Source organism: Drosophila arizonae, chromosome 5 (genome assembly GCF_054131065.1).
Source record: "Drosophila arizonae isolate 15081-1271.41 chromosome 5, UAZ_ARI_1.0, whole genome shotgun sequence".
Taxonomy (NCBI): Eukaryota; Metazoa; Arthropoda; class Insecta; order Diptera; family Drosophilidae; genus Drosophila; species Drosophila arizonae.
In genome coordinates, this window is record NC_142925.1 from 17,913,456 (window position 1) to 17,933,962 (window position 20,507).

Genomic DNA, 20,507 nt, shown 5'->3' on the forward strand with positions numbered 1-20,507 from the left:
CAAGCTTCTGCCCAACTCAAGTTATATATGTCAAGTGCTTAGATTGTGTGTAAGTATTTATTTGGTATTTTTATCACTTAACAACTACAGAGCTCAACGAGAGCTCAGATAGAGCAGCACTTGAGCCAGCACCAGGTAAATGCCCAGCACAGGCAGCTGACGCTGCTCCCCATTCGTATAGTACGTGTAGTAAGTGGAGATAGTTCGCAGAACCAGCGACTCCTTGGGTAGCAGCTGCAGCGCGGAGACATTGATACGATCACTGCGGAAATATAAGTGGGGAAAAAACGTTATAGTATGAGTCATTAAATAATAGGTAAAAAAAAAAAATTGAAAAGATTGATTAAAAATAGGTAAACAAAAAAAAAGATTGAAATATATATAATATAAAGTCTATCTAAAAATGTGTCAAGTACTTAAATACAGTGACGAGCAAAACTGTAACACGAATTCATTGTTGCAACTTCAAGAGTCTGTATTTTTGCTTCTACTATATGGATGTTTAAGATCTTAATTTTATTTTGTTAGTATGGTATTTAGCTGTCTTACCTGAAAGTTTGAAATCATTCGGTTGGCTGGAATAATTATAAGAAATAAAAATGTAAAGAAAGTCAAATGTTACAGTTTTGCACCCGGGTCATTTTTCAACAAATGTATTTATTAATAATTTTTTAATAATTAATGCATAGCACTTTTGACTTTTTTTGCTCATTAATATCATTTGCCATTATTTTTGTGTACCGTCGCACCATTTCAGCAAAGTCGCGCACCAAATGTCCTTGTTCCTCTCCAACAGCTCTTTCATTCCATTTGGAGCCACCCATAATTCGCAAGCTGCGATTTCACATGACTCCATATATTTTCAATGATATTCATGTCTGAAGAGTATTCAGGACACTTCAGGGACTTGAATCCTTGCCATATTATCCACTTTTTGACCAAATTAGACGTGTTCTTTGAGTCATTGTTCTGCATTTTTCAGTAGTAAAACCCATATGTTCACTTAATTCTCCCAAATTCTTTTGTAAAATGATCAGGTATTGCTCATGAAACGTTATTCCATCGATTAATACCAAGAGTCCAGCACAATTTTTGTTTATTCTCCCCCAAACCAAAAGAGAGCAGCCACTGCGCTTGACAGTTTGCCTTACTGTAATGTTACAGTCAACAGACTGGACTGTAGGATCTCTATGCTAATGCCGAGATTATCCATATGACTCAAAATGGTTGTTCATTGTTTCATCTGACTATATTAACAGTTTCAAGTCATATGGACAATTCTGGCATTAGCTAAATGCTCCTACAGTCCAGTCTGTTGACTGTAACATTACAGTAAGGCAAACTGTCAAGCGCAGTGGCTGCTCTCTTTTGGTTTGGGGGAGAATAAACAAAAATTGTGCTGGACTCTTGGTATTAATCGATGGAATAACGTTTCATGAGCAATACCTGATCATTTTACAAAAGAATTTGGGAGAATTAAGTGAACATATGGGTTTTACTACTGAAAAATGCAGAACAATGACTCAAAGAACACGTCTAATTTGGTCAAAAAGTGGATAATATGGCAAGGATTCAAGTCCCTGAAGTGTCCTGAATACTCTTCAGACATGAATATCATTGAAAATATATGGAGTCATGTGAAATCGCAGCTTGCGAATTATGGGTGGCTCCAAATGGAATGAAAGAGCTGTTGGAGAGGAACAAGGACATTTGGTGCGCGACTTTGCTGAAATGGTGCGACGGTACACAAAAATAATGGCAAATGATATTAATGAGCAAAAAAAGTCAAAAGTGCTATGCATTAATTATTAAAAAATTATTAATAAATACATTTGTTGAAAAATGACCCGGGTGCAAAACTGTAACATTTGACTTTCTTTACATTTTTATTTCTTATAATTATTCCAGCCAACCGAATGATTTCAAACTTTCAGGTAAGACAGCTAAATACCATACTAACAAAATAAAATTAAGATCTTAAACATCCATATAGTAGAAGCAAAAATACAGACTCTTGAAGTTGCAACAATGAATTCGTGTTACAGTTTTGCTCGTCACTGTAGATATAACTATTTTTTTTTTTTTTTTTTTTTTTTTGTAATTAAAAATATTAGTTCTGAGTCATTAAAAATCAAAATAAAAATAAATATAACATATTAAAAAATATATATAATATAAAATATATCTAAAAATGTGCCAAGTCGAATGGATTTAACTATTTTGATTTTTCATTTCTTAATTAATTATATTTTATATTTCAACGAATACTCTAATTTCAATAAAACAAATTATGTTTTAAACAAAAATTAATCAGTTATGAATTTAAAAAAAAAGTCTCTTACTTAACATTTAATTTAATTTTAATTACTCGACTACTCTAATTTGACTAAAATAAATAAATAATAAATAAAATAATAAATAATAAATATAATTTTAAATAATTATTAAAATTTAAATTTAAATACGTGCCAAAATATGTGTTGTATACTTCTGCTTAAATAAATGTACGTATAAATATTTATTGTATTTATTTATACACTTTCACTTATGTATATTTATAAAGCTGAGTTTTGTTTAGCTACTTTTCCATGATATATTTTAGTATCATATACATTTTCTATAAGTATTTTGCTTATATAATTAAATAAAGTAAATTGATATTTTATTTCATCATGAAATATTTTGGTATGTAGTTAATACCTAAAGACAAACATTTGTATACACATATTTTATACAAATATTTACATTTATGGAGTTAACTGAAGTAGCCCCAACAGCAGATTTTATGCATACAGATAAACATATGTATATACATATTTTCTATAAGTACTTTGTTTATAGAGTTGAGTATTGTGGAAGTAGCTAAAATTTTATTAACTTTCTTGAAGTATTTTCTTAATTAGTTGTCCAGGTGGGTTAATGGAAAAATTACTAAGCTCTGTGACTCAGCTAGAAATGAATTTGTGCTTAAAAGTTAATTAAAAGCATGGGTATTTCCTATTAACTTATTTAAGTGGGCCAATATGAAAATAGCTACATTCTGACTAACTTCAAGACTTTTAAGTGACTTTAAATTCCAAATATGTTTAATAATTTGAATAAAGTATTAAACTACAAATTCTTCATGGATCAATTTCATTGTGTTTTAGATACGACAAAGCTTTGTAATCTACATAAAATTCAATATAAAATGTATATATAGCATATCCGTTTTCGTATTCAATGATATCTGAATTATATTATTCTTATTTTAAACAAAATCAATATAAAAAATATTTTATTCGTTCTCTATTCGTTGCACTTACCCGACTTTCAGGTCAGGGTTTCCTGAAACCAGCACAACCTCCATTTGGGCTGTCAGATCTGAGAAGCTTTGATTCAGATTGACGGTTTCAACGCCATCAAAGATGTTCAGCACCGTCACGTAGATAAAGTCATGCGTAAGGAAACTGCGAATATAATATTCCCATCAATCAAATAGTATTTTTGTAGTCGTCTCAATCGACTCACCGCTTGACACCCAGAACCGCATCACTCAAAGCCTTCACCTCAGTTTCGCCCTGCTGCAAGGTTTTCGCTTGACGTTTGAGCCTCAGCAGATTCTTGTAGATATTCAGATGACTCAAGCTCTGTTTACTCTCCTCCTCGACATTGACCCACTTATAGTCCACGGCAATGGGCAGCCACGTCTTGCTGGCATTGCTGAAGCCAGCATCGGCCTCGCCGCTCCACTGGAAGGGCGTGCGCTCGGGATCGCGCGAGAAGCGCTCATAGATGCTGGCATTGGTATTGCAGGCGGAGGGATCGACGGTGTCCTTCCAGGATATCCACACATTGGTCATGCCCAGCTCCTCGCCCTGATAGGTCACGCTGGCGCCCGGCAATGTGGTGATCAGCATATTCAGCATGTCCACGCGATCAGCGCCCAGGCGCGAGCCCACGCGCCACTGATCGTGGTTGCCCAGCTGGGAATGAGACACCATTAGATCCCAGTCGGGCATAGGAATTCACTTACTTACCACCCAGTTGGCTGTGCGACCCTTCGGCATGTGCTGCAGCCACTTCTGTATGGTCCGTGCGTAGTCGTTCGCATTGGAATTGTTCGAGATTTCGGTTATCAGCAGAAAGTTGAACGGCAGCTGAGCTCCCTGGGCCGTTGCATTGCCGTAGTACTGCATCACAATATCGATGGGTGAATAGGTCTCGGCCAGCAAGATGCGCTCGTCGCCCTCCTTGAACTCGTCCAGCACGGCGCGCCAATCGTAGACCATGGCAACTGTCTCCGGCTGATCCACTGTGTATATGTGCTGCAGATAGCCGTAGTCATCCGGATCATTGACCCACTCGTTGCGGGGCTCGTCGCGATATTGACCCGCTGCATCGGGCGCTATCTCAAACACGCTCGGCACCGCATCAATGCGAAAGCCGGCCACGCCCTTCGACAACCAGAAGCGGAGAACATTCTGGAAGAAGGAAATAAGGACACGATCAAGGCAAGATCAAAGCAGGAGCCTGTCTAGAAGTAGATGCATAAGTCCACATCTACTACTATTTACTACTCTGATCTATTTTCTAGTTTTATATACTACCGTTTACTACGTTGATCTACTATCTACTACTCTGAAGTACTTTTTACTACTATCCAGTACTCTACTGATTTACTATCTACTACTCTGATCTACTTTCTACTACTATTTACTACTGTTTACTCCCTTGATCTACTATCTACTACACTGAAATACTTTTTACTACTATCCAGTACTCTACTGATTTACTATCTACTACTCTGATCTACTTTCTTTTACTATTTACTACTGTTTACTCTCTTGATCTACTATCTACTACTCTGAAATACTTTTTACTACTATCCAGTACTCTACTGATTTACTATCTACTACTCTGATATACTTTCTACTACTATTTACTACTGTTTACTCCCTTGATCTACTATCTACTACTCTGAAGTACTTTTTACTACTATACACTACTCTACTGATTTACTATCTACTACTCTGATCTACTTTCTACTACTATTTACTACTGTTTACTCCCTTGATCTACTATCTACTACTCTGAAATACATTTTACTACTATCCAGTACTCCACTGATTTACTATCTACTACTCTGATCCACTTTCTTTACTTTACTATTTACTACTGTTTACTCTCTTGATCTACTATCTACTACTCTACTGATTTACTATCTACTACTCTGATCTACTTTCTACTATTTCTAACTCTATTGATCTGTCTTATACTACTATCTACTACTACTAACTACTGCTTACTACTCAAATTTACCATCTACTACTATCTTCTACTCTATTATTACCTTCTACTCTACTACTATCCACTTTTACTACTACTACTACTATTTACTACACAACTGATCTACTTTCTCCTACTTTTTTTTTCTGCAATAATACTTTTATCAGAATAGATTACATACTTTCCACTACACTCCGCTACTTTCTACTACTATTTACGTGATTCATTCCCGCACATCATATGCACTCAAACACACCTTCATGGTCTCTCGCACTTTGGGATTTCGATAATTGAGATCCGGTTGCTTCTTCAGGAACTGATGCAGATAGTACTCCTGTCGTCCCTCGTGCCACTGCCAAGCGGAGCCGCGGAACACACTCCGCCAGTTGCTGGGCGGCTGACGCGTGCCGTTCACCATGCGCCCGGGATGCCACACATAGAAGTCCTTGTAGTCCGGTTCGCCTGCAGCGGAACGCTTGAACCAATCGCACTCATCACTCGAGTGATTCGGTACAAAGTCCAAAATGATCTTCACATCCAGCTGCTTGGCCACCTTCATCAGGTGCTCGAAGTCAGCCATGGTGCCAAAGATGGGTGCTATTTCCGTGAAATTGGCAATGTCGTAGCCAAAGTCCGCCATGGGCGAGGTGAAGATGGGCGATAGCCAAGTGGCCGTAATGCCCAGTTCCTTCAGATATGGCAAACGATCCGCGATGCCTGCAAACGCAAATTACTTTTAGAATGCCTATTACGTATTAGTTTACTTTGTTTTGCTCGCATTTGCCGCACCGTTCAGGTCGCCCACGCCGTCGCCATTGCTGTCTTTAAATGACCTTGGGTAAATTTGATAGAAGGCGCCCGTTTGCCACCATTTGGGCGCATTCTTCTGCTGCTCAATGTCCACAAAGTTCGCATGATAGTTGGGAAAGGGTTGCGCCACTGCCGATCCCATCCACTGCACCAGCAGAAGCAGCAGCCAAGCCACCATGAGGCTCATTTTTTTCCGTTTCGTTTTTCGACTTCCCCCTTGCTTCCCTCGAGCTCTGTTGCACTTTCTCTTTCACCGACCGAACGCCGCAAACAAACAAAGACAACTGACGATCGCCTGCGCCAATGTAAATTTACAGCCGGCTTGCTTAGAGCTTGCTGAGAGTGCTGCAGAGAGCGTGCTGAGCACAGCATTTGAAATCAACTGTCGGCTGCACAGAGAGCAGCGGTAAATAATGAGCTTTAAAAATAGAGAGAAGTGACGCGACTCGCGAGTGTGTGTCTGTCAGAGAGAGACAGGAAGAGAGAGAGAGAGCATCAAAGTGCGCACATTAGCAAATTTTGCACAGACGTCTACATATGAGAATTATTTATGTGGCAATAGGCACAGTGGTGTAATATAAATAAATGCGAAATTCATGCAATGAGTGCTCAGCACATTTAATATAAAATAAATTAAAAATTTATAATCTTAAATATAGTGTGTATTTGAAAATCTATTATGTATTATAAATGTAAACATATCTGAGTTTTATTTGTTTTTTATTTTTATTATAATTATATTATACTTTTTATTATAATTATATTATAGTTAAAAAGTAAATTTAATTTAATTTTTTATTTTGATTAATACTTATATATTTTATATTATAGTTTCAAAATGTACATAAGTGTATAGAGCAGATCTAAACGACGTTACGCCAAATCTATGCAAATAAATTTTTGTTTTATTTCATTCTCCCAAAACTAGTTAAGTTATTTACATGCAAAAAACAAAATTTTGTTTTGCATGTATAAGATGATCTTAGATTTCTATATACGAACTCAATTTTAGTTTTTAATTCTATTAAATCCCACAAATTTGTAGCTTAATTGTTTACATGCCGTATTTTTTTTATTATCTGTATTTCAATAGTTCCAAACAATTAACTTATTTAATTTTTAATAGCTATGATTGCAGTGGCCTTCGGCGTTGACAAATATAAATTCTGTAAAAATGCCTGACACCCAGATTATATTTAACAAATGCAATAATATAAACAATATTGCATTTTAATTTGTTTTTTATCTTTCTCATTTAATTATAGACTAATTTGACGTGTGAGCATTTATTTCGCGCCCATTGTGCATGCAAATGTAACGAAAGCTTTCAATCTTTCTTTGTTCGGATTTGCTTTTCCTCTCTTATCGCAGTCTCTCCCTCACACAATTTGTTTGCTACACAGTAGCTGACAATTTTTAATCGTTTGATTGGCTTTTATTTTTATACCGCGAAACTAGATGCTGAAAAGAGCATATTTATTTTGGGAACCTTTTAAGAAATTTGGGTGGAAATAATTTTGAAAGTGTTTAATATTTCTTTATTTTATTTAATATTAGAATCTTTATATATAAGTAAATCATTGTTACTTTTTTTTTAAATGTTAAATTTAAGGATTAAGATTATTTTAAAACTTATATTTTTTTTTTTCAAAATATTTTTATAAAATAATATTATCATTTATTTATTTATTTATTTTTTTAATTTTAAGTATATTTAAATCTTTTGATGAATATATTGTATTCATTTGCGATTAAGGTTTGCTTACAACATTACTGCATTAAAATATTTTTTTAAAAATTGAAAAGCTCTCCTCTATAGACGATTCTCACGAAAGCCACCCACAATAATCGCATATGATCGCAGGGTATATTACAATTCGATATCTATCGCTTGTTTGCTTTTATTTGCGGTTTGACTGAATCACACATCCATACATACACACACGCAAATGAATACATATAACTGTTTATATGAATATAAACTCACATTGCAGCGCTATCGACGACAGCATGATTTTTATGACTCAAAATCATAATCGCTAATCAGTTGAAAGAAAAGTCCACAGACATAAATCACATCGAGATAAACAATATTTGTTTTTTATTGTGCATACGATAGCTAACAGCAGATAGTCCAGCCGTTGGCTCAGATGGTTGTCGTGGAGCGCAGGACAACGGACTCGTAGGGCATCAGGGTGATGCTGCTGCTGGAGACCTTGTCGCCCAGCTGCCTGATGGACTTTTCGGTGACCAGGGCGTACTGGAAGGTGCTGGGCAGGCCGCTGAACACATCGTTCAGGTTCACATTCTCGATGTGCTCGAAGATGTTGAGCAGAGAGATGTACACGTAATTGCCACTCAGATAGCTGTTGGAGAAATTCATAAATGTTGTAGTGAATAAACTGTAAATTTTATCAGATGATTTCACTCACCGTTCGACCGCCAAGACGTAGCCATTGACAGCCTTGATTTCGGCAGCGCCCTGCTGGATGGCCGGCTCCTGGCGCAGCTGCTGCAGGCGCTTGTAAACGTTCAGATGGCTGAGCGGAATGCCGCGCTCCGTCTGCACATTGCGCTCGGCATAGTCCGCGGCGACGGGCAGCCAGGTCTCGCTGCCGGCGGTGAAGCCAGCCAGCTTGCCATTTGTCCAGTGCATGGGCGTCCTAGCCGGATCACGCGAGTTCCACATGTAGTCCGCCTCGTGGCCATTGCAGGCCTGCGGATCGACCGTATCCTCCCACGACACGTAGCCGTCGAGCATGCCCAGCTCCTCGCCCTGGTAGGTAATGCTGCAGCCGGGCAGCGTCAGCAGCAAAATGTTGAACAGATCAATGCGCTCGGCACCGAAGCGGGAGCCCACGCGGTTCTTATCGTGATTGCCAATCTATGTGGGGCCGTATCAGGCAATTGATTTCGTATGCGATTAGTCACATGGCTTAGCGCCTTTGTTAGCGTCACTTCGCACTTACCACCCAGTTGGCGCTCTTGCCGCTCGGCATTTTCGATAGCCAGTTGTTGATCAAGTACTCGTAGTGATAGGCATCGGAGTCCGCGTTCAGATTAGTTATCAGCTGGAAGTTGAAGGGGATTTGTGCACCCTCGGCCGTCTCGTTGCCATAGTAGTGCATCACAATATCAATGGGCGACCAGGTCTCCACCATCAGTATGCTGCATGCAATATAGTAGATGGATTAGAGATTACCTAATCTCCACTTCCTCAAATTCGTGCCTCAACTTACCGCTCGTCGCCACCGTGCTCCCTTTGGAACTGATCCAGAATCTCACGCCACTCGTAGACCAAGTGTGGGGTCTCGGGCTGGTCGACCGTATAGATCTTGTGGGTGTAGCCGTACTCATCGGGATCGTTGGTCCATTCGTTGCGCGGCTCGTCCGGGTAGTTGCCGTTCTCATCGGCCTCAACCTCAAAGGCGTGGTAGATGGCGTCCACGCGGAAGCCATCGACACCCTTCTCCAGCCAGAAGCGCAGCACATTGTTCATTTCCTCGCGCACGACGGGATTGCGGAAGTTGAAGTCCGGCTGCTTCTTGTGGAACTGATGCAGATAGTACTCTTGGCGTTGCTCGTTCCACTCCCAGGCTGAGCCACGGAACACGCTCACCCAGTTGCTGGGCGGCCTGCGTACGCCGTTCTCAACGAAGCCCGGATGCCAGATGTAGTAGTCCTTGTACTTCTCCTCTCCGGCAGCCGAGCGTATGAACCAGTCGCACTCATCGCTGGAATGATTGGGCACAAAGTCCAAAATGATTTTCACGTTCAGCTGCTTGGCACGTGCCACCAGGTTCTCAAAGTCCTCCATGGTGCCGAAGAGCTCGTCGACCTCCTTGAAGTCCGAAATATCATATCCAAAGTCCGCCATGGGCGAGCGCAGGAACGGCGACAGCCACGTCGCTGTCACGCCAATCTCCTTCAGGTACTCCAGTTTCTCGGTGACTCCGTTCAGGTCGCCAATGCCATTGCCGTCGCTGTCCTTGAAGGAGCGCGGATAGATCTGGTAGAAGGAGGCCGTCTGCCACCAGGGAGCAGACGCATCGACGGCCAACAGGCCCAGGCCCAGAACAAACGCAATGCTAGCCCAGCTGGTCATTTTGAACTAAGGGTGGCCCAAGGTCTGTCGACCCATTATATGCCTCCAACGGCTATCGATAATGCGCGAATCTAAATTGTAAAACAAACGGCATTAGAGCTTATCGCTGTTTATTTCGACCGTTGGCTTCACCTGGGGGCGACTCCACTAATTTATGGAGCCATAGCATTGGAATGAATGTGTAACACTGGAATTGCGAAAATAGCACTTGGAAAAATCTTATTTTAATTAAGAATTAATGTTATGGCTGAGAGGTCTGAACAAGTTCATTCTTGATAGCAGAAATTACGAATTTCAGAGAGTGAAATCAGGTTAGGATTTAGTTAGAAATAAAAAATTAAATTTGTAAAAAATAAACGCAAACCAAAAAAAAAAAAAAAAAAGTTTAAATTAAGATTTAAATTAATATTTAAATAAATTCAAATAAAAAATAAAAATGGTAGCATTAAATTTATTATTAAAAAAATTTGTTAAAATATATGTAAAAATAAATCATAAAAATAAAATAAAATAATAAAATATAATTAATAATAATTATAAATAAAATAGATATCAAATAAAACTATACATATACATACATATATATCTTAAATCAAACATTTAAATAAAAGGTAAATACAAAATAGCTATAAAATACAGTAATATAATAAACAGAAAAAATTTTAATGAAAATAATAATAAATAAATATAAAAGACAAAAATAATAGAAATAATAAATAAAAATAATAAGAAATCAAAATAAATAAATAATATACATATATAAAATATAAATGAATGTGAGCAAACTTTAATATTTACAAAACAAAATATAATAGTAAAACATATAAAATAAATGAAACTTCTAAAATCATCTAATGAAATAATAAAAAATTGTAAAATAATAAACCCCTCTTGAGAATTTGTTTCGTAATTAAATGTCTATAAACGATATGTAGAAAAATTTGTTGACTTTAGTATATATACATATACATATATTATGTATATGTATGTGAATTTTATGAGAAAATAAATTAAATAAAAAATCAGAGCTATCTATCATACAATATCATACAAATACAACATCAATTAACATCCATCAACATGATGGATACATCATACAGAATTTCAATATCAATTAACTAGGCAAATGTTGCTCCAGATTATAAATTATTTAGACTCGATAGCTCACACACACACAAATTGTTGCCATAAATTGAATAGCCACAAGAACAGCAGCTCTTTGCTTTCTGTTCGGGGCCATAACTTTTATGCATTTTCGTAATTAATTTGCTGCTTTACTGTCGCATGATCGATAAGCGCCTAGCGAGAATAACAGCGATAATGATTTGCTTTCATAAATACCAGTCCTACGATTTGGTACTGAAAAGACCCAGGTTTCACTTTGGCCATAAACCTTTTAGTTATGGCACCCCCCGAGATCTAATCAGTACTCGATAGTTTGCCATAAAGCGGACCTATCACGCTTTAAGCTTATCAGCTCGCCGTATGTCAGTGTGGGGGGCAGTGCATAAATACAGGTGAGACTAATCCGCAGTCGCAATCGCCATTGCACCGCCATGATGAGCAGAACGTTTACAGTCTGCTGCCTGCTGGGCCTTGCACTGCCCGCATTAGCCGAGCTGGGCTGGTGGCGTTCAGCGCAGTTCTATCAGATCTATCCGCGATCCTTCAAGGACAGCGATGGCGACGGGATTGGCGACCTGGAAGGTGAGGAATTCAATTATTCAAAATTTGCCGATTTTTAGTCAAATTGTTTCGGCCAGGCATTACGCAGCAGCTGAGCTATCTGAAAGAGATTGGCGTGACGGCCACTTGGCTCTCGCCGATTTTCACATCTCCGATGGCAGACTTTGGCTATGATGTGGCTGATTTTTACAACATCGACCCAATGTTTGGCACCATGGAGGACTTTGATAAATTGCTGGCGCGCGCCAATCAGCTGAACATCAAAATCATCCTGGACTTTGTGCCAAATCATTCGTCCGATGAGTGCGACTGGTTCATTCGCTCGGCGGCCGGCGAGGAGGAGTACAAGGACTTCTATGTCTGGCACACCGGCAAGGTGGTCAATGGCATCAGGCAGCCGCCGACTAACTGGATCAGCGTGTTCCGTGGCTCGCAGTGGACCTGGCACGAGGGTCGCCAGGCCTACTATCTGCATCAGTTCCTGGCCAAGCAGCCGGATCTCAATTACCGCAATCCCAAGGTCGTTGAGGCCATGAAGGATGTGCTCCGCTTCTGGCTGCGCAAGGGTGTCTACGGCTTCCGCATCGACGCGGTGCCCCATGTCTTCGAGATTGCGCCCGATAAGGATGGCAACTACCCGGATGAACCCCGCAATGAGTACGTCAGCGATCCCGAAGATTACTCGTTCTTGCAGCACATCTATACCACGAATCAGCCAGAGACCATTGATCTGGTCTATCAATTCCGTGAGGTGATCGAGGAGATGAACGCGGAGCTGGGCGGCGACGATCGTGTGCTCCTCACCGAGGCCTACGCCCCGCTGGATGTCCTGATGCAGTACTATGGCAACGCCACCCACAATGGCTCTCAGATTCCGTTCAACTTTGAGCTGATCTCGAATCTGAATATCAACTCCAATGCCTATCAATATTCCGAGCTGGTGCACAACTGGCTGGACAACATGCCCGAGGGCCAATCGGCCAACTGGGTGCTGGGCAATCACGACCAGAGCCGCATTGGCTCCCGCCTGGGCGCCGATCGCATCGATTCCATCAACATGCTGTTGCTGACGCTGCCCGGCATCAGTGTCACCTACCAGGGCGAGGAGCTGGGCATGACCGATGTCTGGATCAGCTGGGAGGATACCATCGATCCGCAGGCCTGCCAGTCCAATCCCAACGAGTACGAGCGCCTCACCCGCGATCCAGTGCGCACCCCATTCCAGTGGAACGACCAGCCCCTAGCCGGCTTCACCAACGGCTCCGAGACCTGGCTGCCAGTCGCCAGTGACTACAAGCTGGTGAATGTGAAGCGGGAGCGCGGCATCCCACTCAGCCACCTGAATATCTACAAGCAGCTGCGTACTCTGCGCGACTTGCCCACTCTGAAGCATGGAGATGCTACTGTGAATGCGATTGGACCCAATGTGCTGGCCATCAAACGGTGAGTAATTGTAGTATTTTTTAATATTCATAGTGAAATGTCGTACATAACTTATATTAATCTCAGTGATTTGTGACTTGAAGATTTTTAGTATTTTTTTAGTATTTGTAATATTTTTTAGTATTTTCAGAAATTGTGTTATCTTTTAATATTTTTCTACCTGCAACACTCTACAGGGTGAAAAGTTAAGATACATGTTTGCATAACTTAATAGTTATAATTAACTAACTATTGCATAACTCAGAGGTGGGCATTTTATGTAGTGTTTAGTATTGATAATCATTTTTAGTATTTTTAGTATTTTTTCCAGTATTTTCGGTATTTTCGGTATTTTTTAGTATATCCAATCATAGTAATTTCATATCATCCACCTAAAGGTTGAAAAGTCGCTCATAACTGTTATTAGTCTCAGCGATGATGCCGAGTCTGTTATTAATAGTATTGTATTAATATTTTATTATAATGTTGCAGTATTTTGCAGTATTTTTCAGTATTTTTCATTATTTTCAGTATTTTTAGTGTTTTTGTAATAATATAATAATATCTATCTGCCTACAGCTCTCTACAGGGTGAAAAGTTAAGATACATACATAATTATTATTAATCTCAAAGGTGGGCATTTCTAGTAGTGTTTAGTATTGATTAGCATTTTTAGTATTTTAAAGTATTTTTTCAGTATTTTTTTAGTATTTTTAGTATTTTTAGTATATGCAGTCATAGTCATTTCATATCACCACCTAAAGGGTGAAAAGTAGCTCAGAACTGTTAGTAGTCTTAGCGATGATCCGAAATTTTTATTTTTAGTATTGTTTTAATACTTTATTCTAATTTTGCAGAATTTTTGCAGTATTTTCAGTATAATCAATAATATAATAATATCTATTTACCTACAGCTCTCTACAGGGTGAAAAGTCTTACATAACTGTCATTAATCTCAGCGATGATGTCGAGTCGGTTAATCTGGATGCTGTGTTCGCTGGGCTCACAGCCGAGCTGAAATACGTTGTGGTTAGCGAGAGAAGTGTGCGGCGCAAAGAGTAAGTTAGATAGTTTACTGAATACCAAATCTCTTGATTTTATCTGCTCTTCTTCTTGCTCTTCTAGTGATGTTACCTTTGCCAATTCGGTGCTGCTGATGCCCAAGGAAGGCGTTGTCCTTGCCACTGTTTGAGGAGTATTAGCTAGGAAGAGTTCTTTCTATAAGCTTAATTTGTTTAGCTAATAAGCGAATTGATTCTATTGTCAAGAAAAGATTATAGAATTAAAGATCATAAAAACGACAAATAACTGTGCATTGGTCTCTTTATCAGCTTATTAGGTTTAAGACCTCAATTAAGATTAACAATTGCTTCGATTGAAGCACTTAAATAGTGTCAAAGCTCATTAAAAACTGCTTTTATAGTTCCACAAGCTGTTATCATTGTTGTGAAATAAAATCTGCAAAATAATCATAATTCCTTCTTTTTTTGGCAGATTGCCTGATATAAGTATTATCAACTTGATTATTCATATCTATGTGAATAAAGTATGAGTTATGTTAAGGCTCATAAAATCAACCTATCGCTTTCCATTATTTCTTTTATTCACAGGGCATAAAATGATTTCGAGTAAATACCACTAATAATGAAATTGAATTTTGCTTTTAATAACGGAACATCAAAAGTCTGTTCTAGATTTAACTTTAATCTTTATGAGGCTCGTAGAATGCACTGATTAAGTTCAACAGATTTCGATGACTCAGGCCAGCCAGCGTAGTACGATTGCTTCATACGGCATAAGCAGCAGTCTTTTGCTCAGGTCAATCATCTCCCTGAAATGAGTAAAGGCAATGAGTATATAATATCTAGAATATATAGTGGCATCAGCTAACCCAGGTCTGTGCAGCGAGTAGGCAGTAACCAGTATATACTCAAAGACCTTGTCTGCGAGGCCATCGATAATCTCTATGCCATTGCCCATGTTGACAAGGATGCGATATTCCTCATTAAGATTGTTGGTGCTGTGGGGCGGAACGAACAAATATGATTATTATTATTTTATTATTATTGTTACTATCATTGTTATTATTATTATTATTATTACTTTTTTTATTCTTTTATTTTTTAATTTTCTTTATTTTATTCGACTTACCGCACAATCTGCAGCACTTGCTCCGTGATGGCCTCATAGGAGAAGCCATTCTTCTTCTTGAATGACAGAAAGGCAGAGCTCTGCTTTAGCTGCTGCAGTCCCTTGAAAACTTGCAGCGAGGAACGAGCCACGCCCCGTTCGGTTTGCACATTGAAGCGCTCAAAGTCCGGACTGACTGGCAGCCAGGTGCTGGGGCCTGTGGAGAAGCCAGCATTGCTAACCGGAGCCCATTGCATGGGTGTGCGTTCGCCATCGCGGTCATCGCAGGAGATTTCCGTGCACTCAGTCTCCACGTTCGACATGCCAATCTCCTCGCCATAGTAGGTGACCGAGGCGCCGGGCAGCGCGTTCACAATCACATTCAGCAAATCCACTTTGTGGGCGCCCATGCGATTCGCCACGCGCTGTGTGTCGTGGTTGCCCACCACCCAGTTGGCAGTCTGGTGCTGCGTCCACATCGTCTGCATCCAGTAGTCGATGGAGCCCACCACTTCCCTGGCCGTCGAGTAGCCGCTCAGATACATCAGCTGGAAGTTCATTGGCAGCTGGGTGCCCAGCCGCGTGCCATTGCCAAAGTAGGCGGCTAGCGTTTCCACCGGACTGTAGGCCTCGGCGAGCAGCACTCGGGTGGGGCCGCCGTGCTCCTGCTGATACTTGAGCAGATAGTCGCGCCACTCGTACATTAGCTCCACAGTCTCCGGCTGATCCTTGGTGTAGATGTGATCCAAGTAGTCGTAGCTATTCGGATCACTGTTCCAGCCACTCAGTGGCTCGTCCCGATAGCTGCCATCGGCATTGCGGTGCTCGTAGATGTGCGGCACGGCATCGATGCGAAAGCCATCCACGCCGCGATCCAGCCAGAAGCCCAGCACGTCCAGCATGTGCTCTCGCACCATGGGATTGCTAAAGTTCAGGTCGGGCTGCTTCACCTGAAACTGATGCAGGAAGTACTGCTGGCGCGTCTCATGCCAGGTCCACTGGGAGCCACCAAAGACACTGACCCAGTTGCTGGGCGGCTCGCGTTCCCCTGTCTCGGCGTTCAGCTTGCCATCGTGCCACACATAGAAATCATCGTAGCCATCCTCTCGATTGACGGACTTCTGAAACCATTCGCATTCATCGCTTGAATGGTTCGGCACAAAGTCCAAGATGATCTTCAGGCCCAGTGCCTTGGCCTCCGCCATCATCGCATCGAAGTCGGCCATAGTACCAAAGATTTCGTCGACCTCCTTAAAGTCTGATATATCGTAACCGAAATCGGACATGGGCGACTTGAATATCGGCGACAGCCAAGTGGCCGTAATGCCGATTTCCTTCAGATAGCTCAAGCGCTGGGTTATGCCCTTCAAATCGCCCACGCCATCGCCATCGCTGTCCTGAAAGGATCGCGGATAGATCTGATACAGCGCCGCATTCTCCCACCAATCGATGTCCGTCGAGGCGGCTGCGCCACCCACGACTAGCGCTGCGAGCAATCCAAGAAGTATTCGCTCCGACATGTCGCCCGCGTTTGAGTGTTGCAAAATCAATTAGCTAATATCAATTGCTTTTGCCATGTTTCGTTATGGATTGCGGCGATAAGGCCCAACTTAAAAACGTCAACGGCACTCGTATTGGCCGTATAAAGCCCACACAGTGTGGGCAATCTGCCCATTTTTATGACACTCTGGCTGATTACGTAAGTTGCCTTTCCGACACTCCACAAGTTTGTATTGGATGTTTTTTGTATTCAATTAATATTTAATCGCCAGTTTACTCTACAATTTGTGTACTCAAATAGTTAGATATCTTACAACTAATTTCATTTCAAGTAATATGAGCAGTTTTTTTTTAAGATTAATTGTATTAGCAGATATCCATATATTTTTAAATTAATTTCTAGTATTAATTGCATTATGAGATTTAATAAAATAAATTTTAAACATATCTCAATTAATTTAATGCTATTATATTTTTTATTTTTTTGTATAAATATATTTTTATATTAATTGTTATATTTAAAATACTTATTTTGCATGAGAAGATTTAAAAAAATATATTTTATACACATTAAGCCGAAAGCCTTAGCGCTTTAGTTGTTAAGTTAGCTTATAATTTTAATTATAGTTAACTCTTATAAATAAATAAATAACTTTTATACCTTTATTAAATTTATTTATTTTTATTATATTTTTTATGTCTTCTTATATTTATTTAATTATTTCGTTTATCCATTTATTTAGTTTAGTTGTTGCATATATGTATATAACATTTATTTTGCATTAGGATGTAATCAAAATATATATAAAACAAATTTTTTATATATTTTTAAATATTATTTTTATTGCAATTATATTTGTATAATTATTTCTTTTACCTATTTATTGATTTCCTAAATTTATATAATTTTGTAAATTTTTTTATATTTACATCTTTTGTGTATTTTATATTTTTTAAAATAATAGTTTAATTTTATATTTAATTTACTAACTTTTTTATATCTTAATTTACATACATTCTTTTTTTTTATTTATGCATTTGTTTAAATTTATTTTTATATTTTTTCTTACGATTGATAATTGTTGAATCCATGTCATTTAAAATTGTTTATATACTCGTACTGGTTCCCTTTGTCGATTGCACGGTATTTTTTAGTCGATCACGCTTCCCTACACCTCACACATTGACTTATCAGTCATATGCGTTGGCGTCGATATCAACTTGACAACTTGTTTTGTTCTCTTCGGAATTGCAAAGAGCTGTCATAAAATGGTTTTATGTGACCCGAGCATAGCACTCAGATGCCCAACGGCTTTGTTTTTCCTAATTTTTTTCTGTTTCCTTAACGACGGTGAACCGAAAGGTTTTCGAAAGTCTTGGATTTCGAACAAAAGGCAAAAACTCTATTCCCAAATGAATACAATTTAAAGAGAAAGCATTAAGGAAGCCAAATAATAAAATACAAGCTATTTATGACTTAAATAGTCGAAATTCTAGATAACACTGCATAAAACGCAAAAATATCTTAAAATTTACGGAGAATTATTAAGGTAACTGTATTTTTAAATAGAACAAATTTATTATTAAAACTATATGTTAGCTTGATTTAATTTTAACTATCGTAAATAGCTCGACCCACATAGTTTTAAATTTCCCTCGAGTGCTGTCCGGCAGCGTGAGGCACTGCGGCTTTTTTCTTCACGCAATAAAATCCCAAAGACCAAGAGCTCTCGGACGTGACCTCCTGGCCACTTGACAGCTGTCAGCTGTGACCAGTCGCTTGCTCTCTTGACATTTTTTTTAAATGCTCGACTTTATTTTTGGGAAAAATATTCTTTCATTTTTATCATTTTATTTTTAATGCCAGCCGTTGGCCATTAATAAGTTGATGTGCTTTTAAATAAATTAGATTCGCCTCAGATTTATACTTAGTTAATTAATGGGAGGAGCTATTCTGTCTGGCTGTGTGTATGTGTGTGTGTGTGTGTGCTGTCCACTAAATGCATGAGCGCGTTTCTTTAAAGCAAATTTCATTCAACGAATTTGCATTGCCGCATGAATCTGGTGGTGAGAGCAACTGCGGTATTTCCAGGGTTGGTGCCGCCTCTTAGATACTCGTTTTGAGACCTTTCACATTGCATTTGCTTGATGTCAATTAAAATGCTCTAACCAAGTTTACAGTTTTAATTATTTCGCTGTTTGCTTTTTGTTTATTTTATTTTAATGGTGTCACACTCAAACAACTAAAAATGTTACAGTCGAGCAGCACTGACTGCTAAATACTCGTTCACGGTGGGGAAGAAATATTACATTTATTTAGAAATTAATATTTTTGGACCTAATACGGTCTTCATTTATTGGTTTAGGTTATTTTGTATAGTCATTCAAGTACATTTCATATATTTCAGAGTTATTGAGCTAAATGAATAGATGAGTAAGCTCGTAATATATTTAGCCCAATATGACCCACTGTTATGATATTCCTATTTATTATGGCCTTATATGGGTGGGAGTTCATAATTATTGTTTACTCTATAAAGAGGTTAAGGTAACTTTCTTCCTATACTCAATTCTAATTATTGTTTACTCTTAAAAATAGGGCAGAAGAACTTTATTCCTATAGTCAGTTCCCCCATTGAGACTTGGTCTCAAAAGTTGTGAATATGTGTGGAAATCTAATTCATTCTAATAAATACAATATATTCCTTATATATGTGATACTTGAACTAAATATATGTATAAATATATACTTCGTTGCCTAAAAATAAATTATTTTCTATTTTATGTGTAACCCTAATAGATGTAAAATATTTATAATATATATAAATATATATATTTATGTAAAATAACTCTTTGCTTTGGAATAGAATATTTTTTTGTTCTGAAATTTTTATATTATTTTATCATATTATATTTTATTATTAGTCAATTCTTATACTCAATGCAGTAAAATTACAATTATTTACATAGAACAATCTAGCACAAGTAAATCTATTGCTAAATAAATATATGCATATGTATATAAATATATATATATTTAACAAAAGTGTATCTAAGCTAAAGAGAGAGCGAGAAAAAAAGAAGAAGAAGATCGAAAGATGGTGGGGATAGAGGAAGGAATAAAAAAAAGAGAATGAGATCGATAAATATATCGAGAGGAAGATAGAGAGAGCAAGTCGAAGAGAGAGCGCGATAAAGAGAAAGAGACAGAGAGTGAGAGAGAGAGAGAGAGTCTGAGTGGTTCTTAGACACCATTGACTAAACAAATATTTTGCATATTTTTTAATGTTCTCATAATTCAATTAAGTGCTGCACAGCTGCATAACAATTGACATTAGTATAATAATTTATAAATCTTTGGCATTTTTAATTTGTTTTTAAAAATCTCGTTGCATTGTTAAATATGAAAAAACCTATTTTTTTATATTGCTGGCTTTTAAGACCTTTATAGACATTCATTAAAAAAAAGTAGAACAATTTATAAATTAGTGTTTATGCAAGGTAAAAGAACTCTAGACGGATGGACAAATTATGGAAAATTTGCAATTTTTTATTGGCCATTTGCTCCACTGCACATTAGAAACTG

General features: G+C 38.4%; 4 protein-coding genes across 5 annotated transcripts; 1 reads left to right on the plus strand and 3 right to left on the minus strand.

The window, feature by feature from the left end:
- Nucleotides 1-38: 38 nt before the first annotated feature.
- Nucleotides 39-6,378, minus strand: Mal-A5 (Maltase A5). The gene is made up of 6 exons (XM_018012820.2): nt 6,058-6,378; nt 5,525-5,985; nt 4,020-4,463; nt 3,511-3,965; nt 3,306-3,449; nt 39-262 (listed from the first exon to the last, which is right to left on the minus strand). The coding sequence occupies exons 1-6, from the start codon at nt 6,263-6,265 to the stop codon at nt 94-96; spliced, it is 1,881 nt and encodes a 626-aa protein (XP_017868309.1). The 5' UTR covers nt 6,266-6,378; the 3' UTR covers nt 39-93.
- A 1,769-nt stretch (nt 6,379-8,147) lies between these two features.
- Nucleotides 8,148-10,206, minus strand: Mal-A4 (Maltase A4). Its single transcript, XM_018013240.2, has 4 exons — nt 9,318-10,206; nt 9,048-9,246; nt 8,511-8,962; nt 8,148-8,444 (listed from the first exon to the last, which is right to left on the minus strand). Exons 1-4 carry the CDS (start codon nt 10,181-10,183, stop codon nt 8,225-8,227), a joined length of 1,737 nt encoding a protein of 578 aa, XP_017868729.1. The 5' UTR covers nt 10,184-10,206; the 3' UTR covers nt 8,148-8,224.
- A 1,491-nt stretch (nt 10,207-11,697) lies between these two features.
- On the plus strand, nt 11,698-14,766 carry Mal-A3 (Maltase A3). Of its 2 annotated transcripts, XM_018013249.2 has the most exons (4): nt 11,700-11,890; nt 11,947-13,312; nt 14,206-14,349; nt 14,417-14,766. In XM_018013249.2, exons 1-4 carry the CDS (start codon nt 11,740-11,742, stop codon nt 14,481-14,483), a joined length of 1,728 nt encoding a protein of 575 aa, XP_017868738.1. In that variant the 5' UTR covers nt 11,700-11,739; the 3' UTR covers nt 14,484-14,766. The 2 variants fall into 2 exon arrangements, with proteins under 2 accessions (XP_089326173.1, XP_017868738.1); XM_089470047.1 differs by lacking the exons at nt 14,206-14,349; nt 14,417-14,766 and adding an exon at nt 13,871-13,931 and having other exon boundaries at nt 11,698-11,890.
- Nucleotides 14,767-14,936: 170 nt separating this feature from the next.
- Nucleotides 14,937-16,974, minus strand: Mal-A2 (Maltase A2). The gene is made up of 3 exons (XM_018013370.2): nt 15,443-16,974; nt 15,183-15,311; nt 14,937-15,122 (listed from the first exon to the last, which is right to left on the minus strand). Exons 1-3 carry the CDS (start codon nt 16,939-16,941, stop codon nt 15,050-15,052), a joined length of 1,701 nt encoding a protein of 566 aa, XP_017868859.1. The 5' UTR covers nt 16,942-16,974; the 3' UTR covers nt 14,937-15,049.
- Between the last annotated feature and the right edge of the window lie 3,533 nt (nt 16,975-20,507).